This window comes from Corvus moneduloides, chromosome 4 (genome assembly GCF_009650955.1).
Source record: "Corvus moneduloides isolate bCorMon1 chromosome 4, bCorMon1.pri, whole genome shotgun sequence".
NCBI lineage: Eukaryota > Metazoa > Chordata > Aves > Passeriformes > Corvidae > Corvus > Corvus moneduloides.
Genome location: NC_045479.1, coordinates 68,077,872 through 68,090,911, shown reverse-complemented (window position 1 = coordinate 68,090,911; position 13,040 = coordinate 68,077,872). Strand labels below are relative to the sequence as shown.

Genomic DNA, 13,040 nt, shown 5'->3' with positions numbered 1-13,040 from the left:
TGCATGATTTCCTGTTGTTCAGCACAGATGTGTACTTTGACTAGTTTTGGTTTTGAAAAGGCAGATGCTCCAGGCTGTCAGATAATAATTCCCGTTGATAGATTCTCAGCCTGAGCACCAAAAAAATTAGAGGGATCTACATCTCCTGCTGCATCTCCCATCTTGAAATCTAATTTTACGTATTCTTTTTGTCATGAAGTGCTTTTATGTTTCTTTTAATAGGCCTCAGGAAGGCTGAAATTAACTGTGAAGGCACAGTTATACATGGGATTGAAACAAGCCGTGCTCACCCATTCCTAGCCAAAGTACAACCTGAGCATTTACCACGTAGGCCATGGTGCAAAATGCTGTCAGAGCAAGGAAAAGCCACACTAAACCTGACATCCTATGCAGAACCTGTCCAGTTTCATTTGTACCACCAATGCAGCAGCCACCAGCAGCTGATGGTGTTACACAGCAGTTCCCACCGAGGGCGAGTTGTTGACAATGGACTTACTGTCTACCTCTGTGTTTATTCAAGAGCAATGTCTGGGTTTGCCTAACATGCACAAGAAAGGGTTGAGAAGCCATGGTGCACAGCACAAAAAATCACTTCAAGGTATTTCTTATTTTGAAAATACTTGCTCTTTTCATTTTTGTTTCATTTTAACAGGAGAAACTGGTTGGTATAATCATATATATACATATGCATACCAGTTCCACATTTATGTTGCACACGTACACGGTTCTGAGTACTGCATAACACATTTAATTGCTGCTGAGTTTTTAGGTTGAAGAGTTTCATTAGTCTCATCTGCATGGAGCTTAAATCCAAAGCTCTTTCAGAGAAGGAAGGTCACTTAAATCCCTGCCAGAGCTAACTGCTCACTGTACTCAATTACTACTTACAGTCTTTCATCGCTGAGGGCTTCTGCACTGCAGATTGTCACCTAACTCCTTGTTTTCAAGCGTGCATGTGTGGCATGTAGAGAACAGCAGCAGTGAGCAATCACTGGTATCTGCCTGTGAATGTGGACTATCAGGGAGCCAAACCCTGATGCCATTGCACCACAAAACACTTTGCTCTGGAATCTGTCTTCCTGTTGTCAGCAGAACTATTCATGGAGCACAATCCCATGTAAGACAGGAAAAAGTATGGGCATATAACCCTAGGCATGTAGTAATCCTGACAGTTTCATGGACCAATTTAGGCAGCTTGCACTGGGATCCCATTCATACATGCCCGTGTCTAGCTGGATTTCCTTCATGGTTCAGTTTAGAGACACAAAGTAGCTTTTGTTTCATTATCACCATCTATTTGTTCATTCAGATATTTCTATCAGTGTATTCACAAATAATGGTGCAAACAGTTTTGGGGGACCTATAGGGAGGTTGACTATAGGAAGCCAGATAATTTTCCTCTGTTGGTTGTACTCATGTTGGCAGTTAAACTGGTGTGTCAATAACAACCACATAATCACTTTTAGGAAAAGAAACTGGGTCCATTTAGGATACAGACTGAATATGGATTTTGGTGCCCAGGGTCCATTTTGTCGATTGTGTGCAGTAGTTCTGTTTTCTTTTATAAGTAAAGAGTGGCATATCAATGAGTACTTTGCCTCCAGGTGGTTCCATTTATACAGTTTTACTGCTTAGTGCCCAGTTTTCTGAAAAGTGGATCCACATTGATTTGTGTTATAAAGGTATTTGGACCAATAAATCAACTCACACCCTTTCAGTGTCAGACTCATTTTGAATTGAATGGACATTGAGAAAGACCAGTTCACATAATAGGAACCATATAAACTATTTATATTTCCATCAATTGCAACAGAAACAAAAAGCCCTTTAAGCTCACAGATTTTCTCAATTACTTTTGAAGGGGCTGAGAAGCTCATGGAGACGCAAAAGTTTAACTTTACAAATTTTGCAACACAGTGGACTTGGTGATAAAGGAACTGGTCTAGTGCCAGAGCAGGACGTTATTCTGAGAGCTGCACCCTCCGTTGGACCAGCTGTTCAACTCGGATGTGGGACACCTGCTCCCTCACTTTGGCTCTGCCACATGGCTGGACAGTGGAAATAGGCTTGCCCCCATTCCCAGGGATGAGAGGGTATTCCAGGGAAGGGTGGTACCCTGTACTGTGGGGAGCTGTGGGATGCAAAAGTTGGTAGCTCTCAATGGAGCAGGTGACTCTGATCTAAGGACAAGTAAGGGATGTAGAAACCCTGTCCATGGCCCAGATGGGGAGTCTGCAGTAACCCTGGCCACCTGGTCTCAGTGAATGCTGGAGGAGCTGATACCAAGGGAAAGGGTGGTTAGTGGCAATTCATAACCAGCTGAACTAAAACCCAAGCCCTTTCCCCATCCCTTTTCACTTTTAATCAAGCAGGATATTGCTCTTCTGGCTTCCTATGAAGCTTGGCCCCTTGTGCTGCACAGGGACACCCTTTTGACCTGTGCTCTCCTGCAGTTAATGGCTCACGCTATAAAATGTTCCTATGATCATTAAAATAGGAGGCGTTATTCTCCCCTCCATAATGGTCTGACAATCTAATTTTAGTCACGCTGAATGCAGTAATGACCCTATATTATTACAAGAAACTATTAAGTTGCCAACGGAAAGGTTGTTCCTATTGATTTTCTTCTAAGGTTGTCATGATAGAGCACAACTAATGAATGGAAATCCCCAGTCCAAATAATTTCTAAGTAAATTACTCTCATAGAGCTTGTACTCTTAAATAGAAGAATTGATTTAATACTTTAGCGGCTTTTCTTCTCTCTAAACTTGCAATTTAGGCAACCTCAAACTACATTTATGAACCAGGCATGTTCTGTTTTAGCTGGTTATGAGTCCCCTTCAAGTAAAGCACATAGAAACTCAGTGGAGAGTGAAGAGAAGGAAGTCCCTGAAGGCCTGTCACAGAATTAAAGGGTTTCTTTTTGCATTCCTGGTCTGTATTAGCTAAAGATCTGTGTTATGTGCCCTGTAAATGCACATTAAAAGACTGTTTTTACTACTTTTTGAAGAAAAGGGATTTTTCAAACTTCCATTTCACATTGCAGGTTAAGATCCGTGGTATAGACAGCCCTGTTTATTTTCTGAAGTTGACTCGGGACATCTATTCCAAGACTCTGTCCCAAGGCCCCAAGTATATTCTTTTGCTGTGTTCAGTCAAATAAAACATTTGCTGCTCGTGCCAACTCTATTCAAAGCATTTTACAACTGAAGAGGAAATACTTTTTCAAGGTTATTTTCACAGCATTGAAGAAGCCTCAGTGCAAATGATACAATCACTGTGGGACAGCAGAAGGGCTGCAGACCAGCTTCAGACCAGCTAGGACTTCCTGCTTGTTTCTGGGCTGCATTTCCTTCATTTAATGAGGGTGACCCCAAATCTTTCATCTGGGCTGGCTGAGCATCTCCTGAAAAGCACCCTGCTCCATCTACAGGCCTGAAGGTGACCTAGTGAGTGGATGCCATCACCTAACCCTTTGAGTCCTGCCTGGACAGTGCACATCCATCTGCACCCACCATGTATCTCCGAGCTCTGCCTTGACAACCTCTGTCAGCTTCTCACACTTCCTCCCTTGCTAACCCAGATCTTTGCTCACACAGTTAAACCTGGAAGTTCCAGGGGAGGCTGGGCTCTCTCTAATTGCTGATATCTCCTCATTAGCTTTCCTTGCACTCCCAGGGGAGCCCTGTGCCCGCCCAGTTGAACTGAGAGTTGGGGCTTGCTCAGCTGGTCTCTGGTTACAGTTTGAGATGTGCCTTGTTTCTCGGCTGTGCTCTTGGGATTTTTAAAGGAACATTTTCATCTCCTAGTGTGCTTTGGATTCCCTTCATGGCTTTCCTGTGCCTCTTAGAGAGCACCCACTGAGTAACTTGCTCTCTCCAAGAATAAACACTGTGGCAGGAGCAATTTTCTCCTCCTGCTTTGTGGAAGGCCAGTGCCTCCTACTGTTGCTCCTTGGAGGATTAACCTCGTTAATTTGTGTTGGGTTGGAGATCTCCTACAGGGCTGAGCTACTCAAGTCAGTGAGCTGGGATAGATTCTGAGGTCTTGTCTGATTTGGGTCCTGCTTCTGCATGTGCCTGTTGCTGAGCATTCCTCCATCCTGGGAGCTGTGTCCTGAGATGGCCTCAGGCTGCCCAAGGCAGGTGCTTGCCAAAGGAATTGACTTTAGAGGGGTGATTGCTGCCGAGATGAATGCGGATATGTTTGTGCAATTATCCAGCAGCCTCTGATTACCCGATCCTGAATCATTATTCCAGCAGATAATTCACATTTCCCTTCCACTTCAGTAGGAGAGAGGAACTGGCTCATGACAGCAATGCCGCTGACTCAGCTGTTCTGGGGACACAGCATTGGCTTGAAATTCGTTTTTTTGAGATGATTTGGGTGTGGGAAGCCTCTTCCTGATTAATATACAAAGGAAAAACCTATTGCAAACTAAGGTGGGTGTCCATACAAGACATAATCCATATGCCGAGGACGGCATACCTCCTGAGAGAAAACAGCTGGAAAAATGTAACAGGGCGCTGCAGTACCACTGAAGGATCACAGTCTGGGACTAATCATAGCCTTTGGCAGACCTTTAATGTTTCTCCAGTGCAAATTTTATTCTTGTTGTTTAATCTGGGGGTAGATATGGCCTGTCTTGATACAAAACCTCAAATTTTGTGGTAATTTGGTCCCTGCCTCCCTAGACCTTAGTCTAGGACCTTGCTGCACACAGTGCTGCCAAGAGTTGCCTCTTAGGTCTTTGATTTCTCACACTTACGTTTCATCTGTGAATGCAATTCCAAAGTATTCCTTCTCCTTCAGGTTGAAATGAGATGCCACCAAGTCAAGCAACTCCTTGGCCAAAAGCTTTGGCTGAAAAACAAAAATGAAAGAAAGTGATTAATGAGGAGAATTGGATAGAACTGAACTGTGCTTGAGGAGGAAAACACTATCCTTGAAACTACTCCACAGCTGTTGCTTTTATGTTCCCTCTGGTGTTCAAGCTAAATCTGCAAGGAACATTAGCTCCTTGAAATGAGCAGTAGTTTCCCTCCTAGGTAAATACTAAAAACCTGGCAATTCTGACCTATTCAGCAGTTAATGTCTCTGCAGACAGATGATCTGCTGCCTGCCAGCATTCGGATCTACCAAGACCAGCTCACTCCTGCCTCTCTGATAATTTTAGATGTTAAAACTTTTTATCAAGGACCTTTGCAAACACAATTCAGACACCCACTCTCTCACACACAGCATAGATATACGCTCATAACACTAAGAAAATACACAGTGCCAAAAGATAGGATGTGACAGGACCAAATGGGAAGTAAATGACAGAACAAAATAGTTTCCCATTCAGTATTGCTTGTCATATAGAGATAAGGATGCATCCTCAAATTTAGGCACTTGGAAGGAAAGAAAGGAAAGCAGCACACACTCTCAGAATACTCTTTGTAAGACAATAAAAGCCAAGCTCAGAGAAACAGAGCATGGTTCATCACTACCTTTACTGCAAAACCTTATTTGTCTTTTAACTCTAATATGTACTCCTGCCTCGATGAATTTTCATCTGCTCTACTGTGCTCTGGTTTTTCCAACCACATTTCTGAAGACTTGGCAATAGCACACTCACTTGTGGGAAACAGGGGTACAAAGGATCCAGGTAACTGTAGTCTGTAATTGCCCCAGATCCCAGAGCTGCAATTGTTACAGCAGCACTGGCACAGCTGGGGTCAGAGATCCCAACAATGTTCCCTGGCAACTGCCTATAAGGATTTGGTCTACAAATCTCTGTGCTGCAAACCTCAGTGAAAATAAAACTGTCTGCAGGCTTGACTGCCCCAACAAGTCTGCCAAGCAGCTGAGTCAGTTACCCCAGACGTGAACCTGCTGTTAAACGGAGGTGAAATGATGATGCTGTGAGGAAAACGGGTGGCAGGGACATGAAAACCCTGCTGTTGTAATCGACTGCTCTGTCCTATAAACACAAACACAACTATAGTAGAAAAACCCTGATTTGTACCTAACTCCTAAACAGATTCATAAGACTCTCAGACTCTCTGAAAATGTCCCTAAACCCAGCACTATCACTCTATCTGACACAGCTGGGACAAACTCACTTCTCTGTATATTTCCCTGGCATTCATATGAGCATTACAGCATCTTCTACCCACCCTGTGGGAACATCCAATGCACAGGGGGTTTCTAGGTCATGCCAGCAAAGAAAGAAGCAATAGCTGTGCCTAAATGCAGCCCTGGCTTGAAGCAGCCTCTGAATACGAGAGAAGTTGCTGTGTAGGAGGAACACTCTGGCAGATAATAAATAGGTGGGATGCAACCAGCTTCATTTTAATTCCCAAGTCAGACTTCTCAGGCACAAATATTGGAGGCTCTGCTATGACAGCGCTGGTGACTGCATTGACCTTCACTCCTGAACAAGCTCCCAAACGGTGCTCAGAGATGAGTGGACCAGGCATGGGATCATAGTCAGGTCCCCTGTCCCTGTGAGTCCCATCAAAGACCCAAACGAAGAGCACACCAGCTACACCAGTCCCTTTGGAGACTCCTAAGATACTTCTCTCCTGGTATTGTGCTGGGTGGGATGGACATCTGCATCATCCCTGTCTCCTGTAAGATGAACCTCACTTTGTCAGAGCATTTTAAGGGCAAGCTACAGTTTGACTTATGATATACACAAATATTGTGATGAAGAGGAGGGCAAGACTGCCAGGTGAATTCAGAGATACACAGGCTCAGTGCAGGTACTTATTGGGGCATTGGGTGAGTTTTCAGCTTAACAACAGGCAAACAAGCACAAACTTTTAAAGGAGAGAGAGGAAGAAGGGTTTGTTTCCTCCCATTGATGTGCAGTTTGAAGCCTTGTTTTTCCCCACCCTTGCCCAAGGATCCCTGCTCTTTTCTCTCCTTGCTGGGCCAAATTCTCTCTGCACCAGAAAGGGATTTCTACCCAGCCCAGGGCTAACACTAGAGGAGGGGTGGGAATGCATCACAGGACTGACTCCTCCATGGCCAAGGCCATGGTGAGGGCAGTTGGTGGAGGTGAATCCAGGCATCCTCATGCTGGAGAGTATTGCAGGCTGGGAGCCACGTGGCTGTCACTGCCTGGTGCCCAGTGCTCTGTGTGACTCAGTTATTTGATAAACGAGCAATTGTGCTGCTAAGCAAGGGAATGAGCCATCATTCAGCCTGGCTGGTGTCCCACCTGAGAGGGCAGGGGTGGGAAAGAGTGGTAAAACTTCATGCCTCAAACACAGCAGAGTTTTCCCAATGTGTTGGGTTAAGCACATGGAAGGTACAGCTTGAGCTTTTGCAAGAAAGCAGAACAGAGCAATCAATAGTTGATGTGTAACTGGCTGCCCATGGACATGGAGGAGTTATGGGTTCCTCTGCTGCAGTCAGACAACACTCTCACAAGGAACACTGGACAAGGGAGCAAGTCTCTTCTGCTGTTCAGTCACATCATGAAGAAGTGATGCTCAACTTCTCTTGCTGCACACACTGCTGCATCCAGTCCCAGCTAACAAGTGAGGAGCAGCACCCGAACCCACCTGCCTTCAGCCACCCTTCCCTGGATGCATAAATGCAACGTGGTGCTTCCTTATTTCTGCTGAGTGAGACCAGGCTGAAAAAGCCACGGAGAGGTGGTCAGCATGGTGTGACAGCTTTCCCATCTCTACTGCCCAGATGCGGATGCTCCTCTCCCAGCTCAGCCCCCCGGGGCTCAGCAGGGGCACAATTTCCAGTGCCCTTGCCATGGGGCCTCCTCCAAAGCCTGTGGTAGCAGATAAGGCAGGATAACCCTTTGCCTTGCAAGATAAGGGAAAAGAACAATAGATGCACACCCAGCATTGGAGCACTGCCAGGTTAGTTACTGGGCCAGAGTCCCTGAAGAGGCTTATGGCAGTGAAGTTAAGCCCTGCTAGTCCCCTCCAAGATTACTTTCCTCTCTCCCCTTAAGCTCTGCAAGGTTATTGTCCTTTCCAGTGGGATGACTTGGGTGTCCTCCCAACACAGATGGGCAACCTGAGTGTTTGGAGGGGAGGGGAGGGGAGGAAGGTGTTTCTCCAGGTAGTAAAGACTCCTCGAGACAAACCTGCAAAGCAGGAATAAGGCAGGAAAAGCCAGCCAGGCAGAAGCTGAACTGCAGCCTGTCCTGCTGTCTCAGGAGAGACACACAGGGTCGATGTTAGTGGTTAATCTTCTTGCCATTCGCGATGGGAACGGCTGAGCAATGACCTCCTTTCATGTGAGCTGCGCAGACAAAGAGCTCGTTAGCAATGCCTGTGGCAAGTTGTTTTAATTCATTATTAATTTCTGGACTTCATTTTCCGGAGGGAAAATTTTGCATTAATAAAACTTCCATCACAGACACATTGAAGGAGATGGGGACTGGTCTCTGAGCGTGGGGAAATCAGTAGAAAGTGGGCCTGGCACCTTCTGAATTCAATAAAATCAGATGGTCAGCAAGATGCGCCTTGTGCATCTCACAGGAATAAATCAGGGTAACAGGTGGCATTCAGAGTAGAAACTGAACCATGTCCTCAATGATGCAGAGCTACAGAGCTGGACTGTAGTGCCCTGCGAGCTGGCCAGGCAGGTGTGGAGACCCCTCTGCATCAGCTGCTCTTCATCCCCTTCCTACCCACACCTCCCCGGCATCTTCCATGTAACCTGTATCACAAAAGGCAGCCTGTGGGGCATGTCATAGCTGCAGCTGGCTGGCCTGAACTTGGGATGGGGAACACCAGGAGAAATCCTTTGGACCAGTGAGGGCTGAACATGCTTTTCTGGTGATGTAGGTTGTCAGAGCAGCATTATTCAGCCAGGGAATCCCCTGCTGCTCCCTCCTGCTACAGGACCCTCTTTGCAGAAAGGCATGTAAAGAACAGTGCTCTGTAAATCTATTGCTATTGTTACTAGAGAAATCAGCAGGGACCTTATTGTGGTCCCAGCATGCTGGAGCTGTGGCCCTGGGGAAGAAGAGTCTGCTCTTCTGTAAGTGCTTACCCCTGTCAGGAGGAAAGGATGAGGGACCCATACTCCTGTGTATCTGAGTGTCTGGCACAGACATTGGCCATTTATTAGCCAAACCCTGTCCCTGAGGCTTCTCTGCATGGCAGTAACCTGAGTGCTTTCCTGCCTCTGGACCCCTACTTGTATTCCCCAATTCCTACTCCAGACTGGAAAAAGCTACATTTTGCAGCCTTGATTTCCTGGACATGCAAACGTGACATTTTCCACAAAACTTAATACCTCAGGATCCACCTGCCAGGTATGATGGCATAAAACATTGTCCAGGGGATTCCTGATACTCTGCAGAGCAGACAACTCTGCTGTGAAGTCAAGCCTGACTTCAGAGCACTCTGAGGTTTCTTCCTTCTGTCTTGGAGAGGCAGGGGAGCAGAGATGGACTCATTAGGGGCTGCCTCCTTATTAGTAAAATGACCCAGACATCCTTCCTTGCTCCCTGGGCCATGCAGGAGAGGTTTGTCTGAAATGATAATGCCATACATCCACAAAGCCTCAGCAGTGAGGAGCACAGCGACCACATGGCTGGGGTTTTCTGCAACCCTGCAGGCTTGAAGCAGTAAACTCATTCCCTCCTTGCCCTCCAAAATAGCTGAAGTTTGTTCAAATAATGACTTAGAGGAAAGGGAGATCTTTATGAGTGGTGTCAGGAGGTGGCAGGGAAAGGGCTGAGCCTCAGCAGCAGCTCTGTGACTTCAACTTGCCATGAAGAAAGATTATGGAAAGGCACCAAAGGCAATACAAGAAGGCCCATATGGGATCACACTTGGCTGACACTCTCAGGGATGTCTCCCTTGCCTTTCCCCATTGCTTAAAGAGCCCACTCCACACCACGCCCAAACCACAGGCACAGCCTGTGCTAGTGAAACCCTCAGCAAGAAAACTTCAATGCATGCAATGCCCAAGCTCTGTCTGTATCTCCTTGGCTCTGTTTAAAGGAGCACTCAGCACTGGCAAATTAACCACAGGGGATGAGTCTCTCTTCCGTGCACTCCAGTTATCTCTGCACAGAGGCGCTCTACAGGTGTCTCTTCCCAATTAGACATGATGGCAACTTCCCTGAACAATAATAGAGCACAGAGAACACTGAAGGCAAGTAGAGAGGGGAACGACAAGCCTGAGAGCTCCTTGCAAAAGGGAAGCTACATGAGGAATGATGATTCGTACTGATTCAGTGTCAAAATCACAGAGTTTCAACTCTCCTTGATGGATTTATTGGTTGAGTTCATATTAGCATGAGCTCACTAATTTGGGCTGCTGTACCCACAGGAGGAACAGGCTGAGCTCTGCTCATGGGAGACCTCCCCAGTGCTGAAAAGAGGAAAAGGAGGAGGTGAGATACAGGTGATGAAAAGCAAGATTTTGCAGCACAAGGTAACATGCTGACCCCATTTTGGTGCCTCCTAACACCAGCCACAGTCAGTGTCACACAGGTTTAGTGATAATACTGACATGCTATGAGCGTGTGTTGGCCACAGGATGGAGGGAGAAGGAATAGGGCTTCTGGGCAGAAGGATTTCATAGCCTGGGAGAAGCTTGTTGCCAAGCTGTAAGGAAGGGGTGCCATCCAAAGGGACCTGTACAAGCTCGAGAAGTGGGTCCATGGGAACATCATGAAGTTCAACAGGGTAAAGTGCAAGGTCCTACGCTCAGGTCAGGGAAACCCCTGGTATCAATACAAGTTGGGGAATGAAGAGATGGAAAGCAGCTCTGTGGAGAAGGACTTGGGGATACTGGTGGATGAAAAGCTGGGCACGATCCAGCACTTGCAGCTCAGAAAGCCAAACGTGTCCTATGCAGCATCACAAGAAGCATGCCCAGCAGGTCTAGGGAGGTGATTCTGCCCCTCTATTCTGCTCTGGTGAGACCCCACCTGGAATTCTTCATCCAGCTTTGAAGCTCTTAGTGCAGGAAAGACACTGACCATTGGAGCAGGTCCAGAGGAGGGTCACAAAGACGACCAGAGGGATGGAGCACCTCTCTGTCTGACAGAGACAGAATGGGCTGTTTCTGTCAGTCATTGTGGAAAATACAGCAGAAACACAAGCATTCCGGTATTAAATATTCAATATAATTAAAAGACAATGTTACTGGGATTTGAGCAGAGCAAGGAACTCTGGAATCATGTGTTTCCCCAGTGGAAAGACAGACTGCCCACCTTTGGCAGAGGAGCATGTTTCTCTGTGACAGCTTCCCATTAAGCTTAGAAATGAGTGAGTTATAGAAAGAGATTATCTATCCACAGTCCAGCAATGCCATGAATAAAAAACAGATGACATGGTATTAGCAGCTGCTGGTAAGTCTCTAGAAACTCAGGCACACACAAAGTATATTTCATTGTTTTATTAACTGTCAAACAAGCCTATCTATTCCCCCTCCCCCACGTCACAGCTTTTCCCTTTTCTCTGTGGCAGAAGGTTTCTGGGTAATGTATGTTTCAACATATGGACAGACGCATGCCGCCCAAACCCATCCAGCACAGACACATGTTGAGCTGTGGTAACCACGTACTTAACTCACAGCTGAGCAATGTCTCATCTCATTAGGCTAAAAACACTGCTACCATCCACTGTCTCCTTGCTGGGGGGATTTACAGGGTGATATAGTGCAAGAATGCAGAGATGGGACACTGTTAAGCCAAGCATAAAGATTGATAAAGCCAGTGATAAAGACTGTCTGCAGGACTGGTGCTTAGCACTGGTTTTGTGCTCTAACCCAGCTGTGGCCAGGCCCAGGCTCCAGGACTCAAACCACTGGCATTTGGCTGTGAATGGGTTTGGTTTCTGCAGGATGGACTGTGAAGTGTGTTTTGTTCAAACCAGCCTCTCAAGTCCTGTTGATTTGGTCAAATTTTGCTCAACAGTCAAAGGTTGAATGTTTGAAAAATATATTTTTGGTGGCTTGAGTTGCAGTGTAGGCTGGGGAATGCGTGCAATGTGGCCAGTCCATCAGCAGGAGAGGTGAGGTGGAAAAGGAATGGTTTGCATGAATGCAGAGCAATTCCTCCCATGGCTGTGCCCGGTGCAGTCCTACAAGGCAGGGAACAGCGCTTCTTCTTTGGTCTGCTCGAGCCTTGGGCGGTGTAATCAGGAGGAAATAGAAATGCCAAACGGTGCTTCATGCACAATTCTTCCCCTCCACTGAGGGGAGCATTTGCTAATGAAGCAAATTCCAGGTCGTCCCCATGAATTAGATCATCTGCTAAAACCAGCCACGACCCCATCCTCCAACACCACGGAGATAAGGGCAGTAAAGAAACCCACATAGGCCCTGTGTGTTACGATCCTGTTCCTCAGGACATTGATACTCAGTGGTCAGCAGCCTTATCTGCTGAAAGCCAGGAAATGCTCCATGCTCACCTGTGTGCATTAGACAGTGCATTGCCCCATGATAGCCATGGACTGTAACTCCTCCTGCTTCCTTGTGCACAGAACACGGAATTCTCTCAACCAGGAGCCACTGAACTGTCCCTCACTTGCAATTCTCATCAAACTGGGTCTGCCAACAGCTCTGTCATCCTCTTGTTTAACCCATTTCATGCATTTCCAAGAAAAGAAAAATCTGAAGTCACTCCATGTAGTGTTGTGTAAATACCCAGTAATGGCCCTTTTGGCCATTGTGTCATCCAAATACAGGGTAACAATATTGTACAAAACTGCTCAGGCTGAAGGCTTGGGGCTTTAGGGGCTGCAATTCCCCTTCTGGGATAGATCCTCTATTCCTCAACTCCATGTTATTATGTCAGTATATGAAGTGCACATAATCAAAGCAGGCTGGGATGTAGTTGGGTGAAAAATTATTCATTGAAATGCAAAATGCCTGGAGAGGGAGTGCCTTATTTTTTATCATGGAACAGCTGAACTTCATCAGTGTTGGGGACCGGCGGCGGGAGCATTGCTCGCACTGGCACAGGCAGCACCTTCTTCCCAGAGTCAGCGGTTGGCTCTAAAAATCTCTTTTCTTCATTTACATAAGCAAAGGAGAGTACTTGCCTCCAGCAGCTG

General features: G+C 46.4%; 1 protein-coding gene across 9 annotated transcripts in view; it reads right to left on the bottom strand.

The window, feature by feature from the left end:
- FRMD4A (FERM domain containing 4A) overlaps window positions 1-13,040 on the bottom strand; it is a 358,272-nt gene that overhangs the window by 92,058 nt on the left and 253,174 nt on the right. For all 9 annotated transcript variants that reach the window (XM_032107903.1, XM_032107901.1, XM_032107904.1 and 6 more), the window contains one exon: window positions 4,769-4,863. In XM_032107903.1, the coding sequence (XP_031963794.1) occupies window positions 4,769-4,863 (95 nt within the window). The remainder of the gene's footprint in view (window positions 1-4,768; window positions 4,864-13,040) is intronic.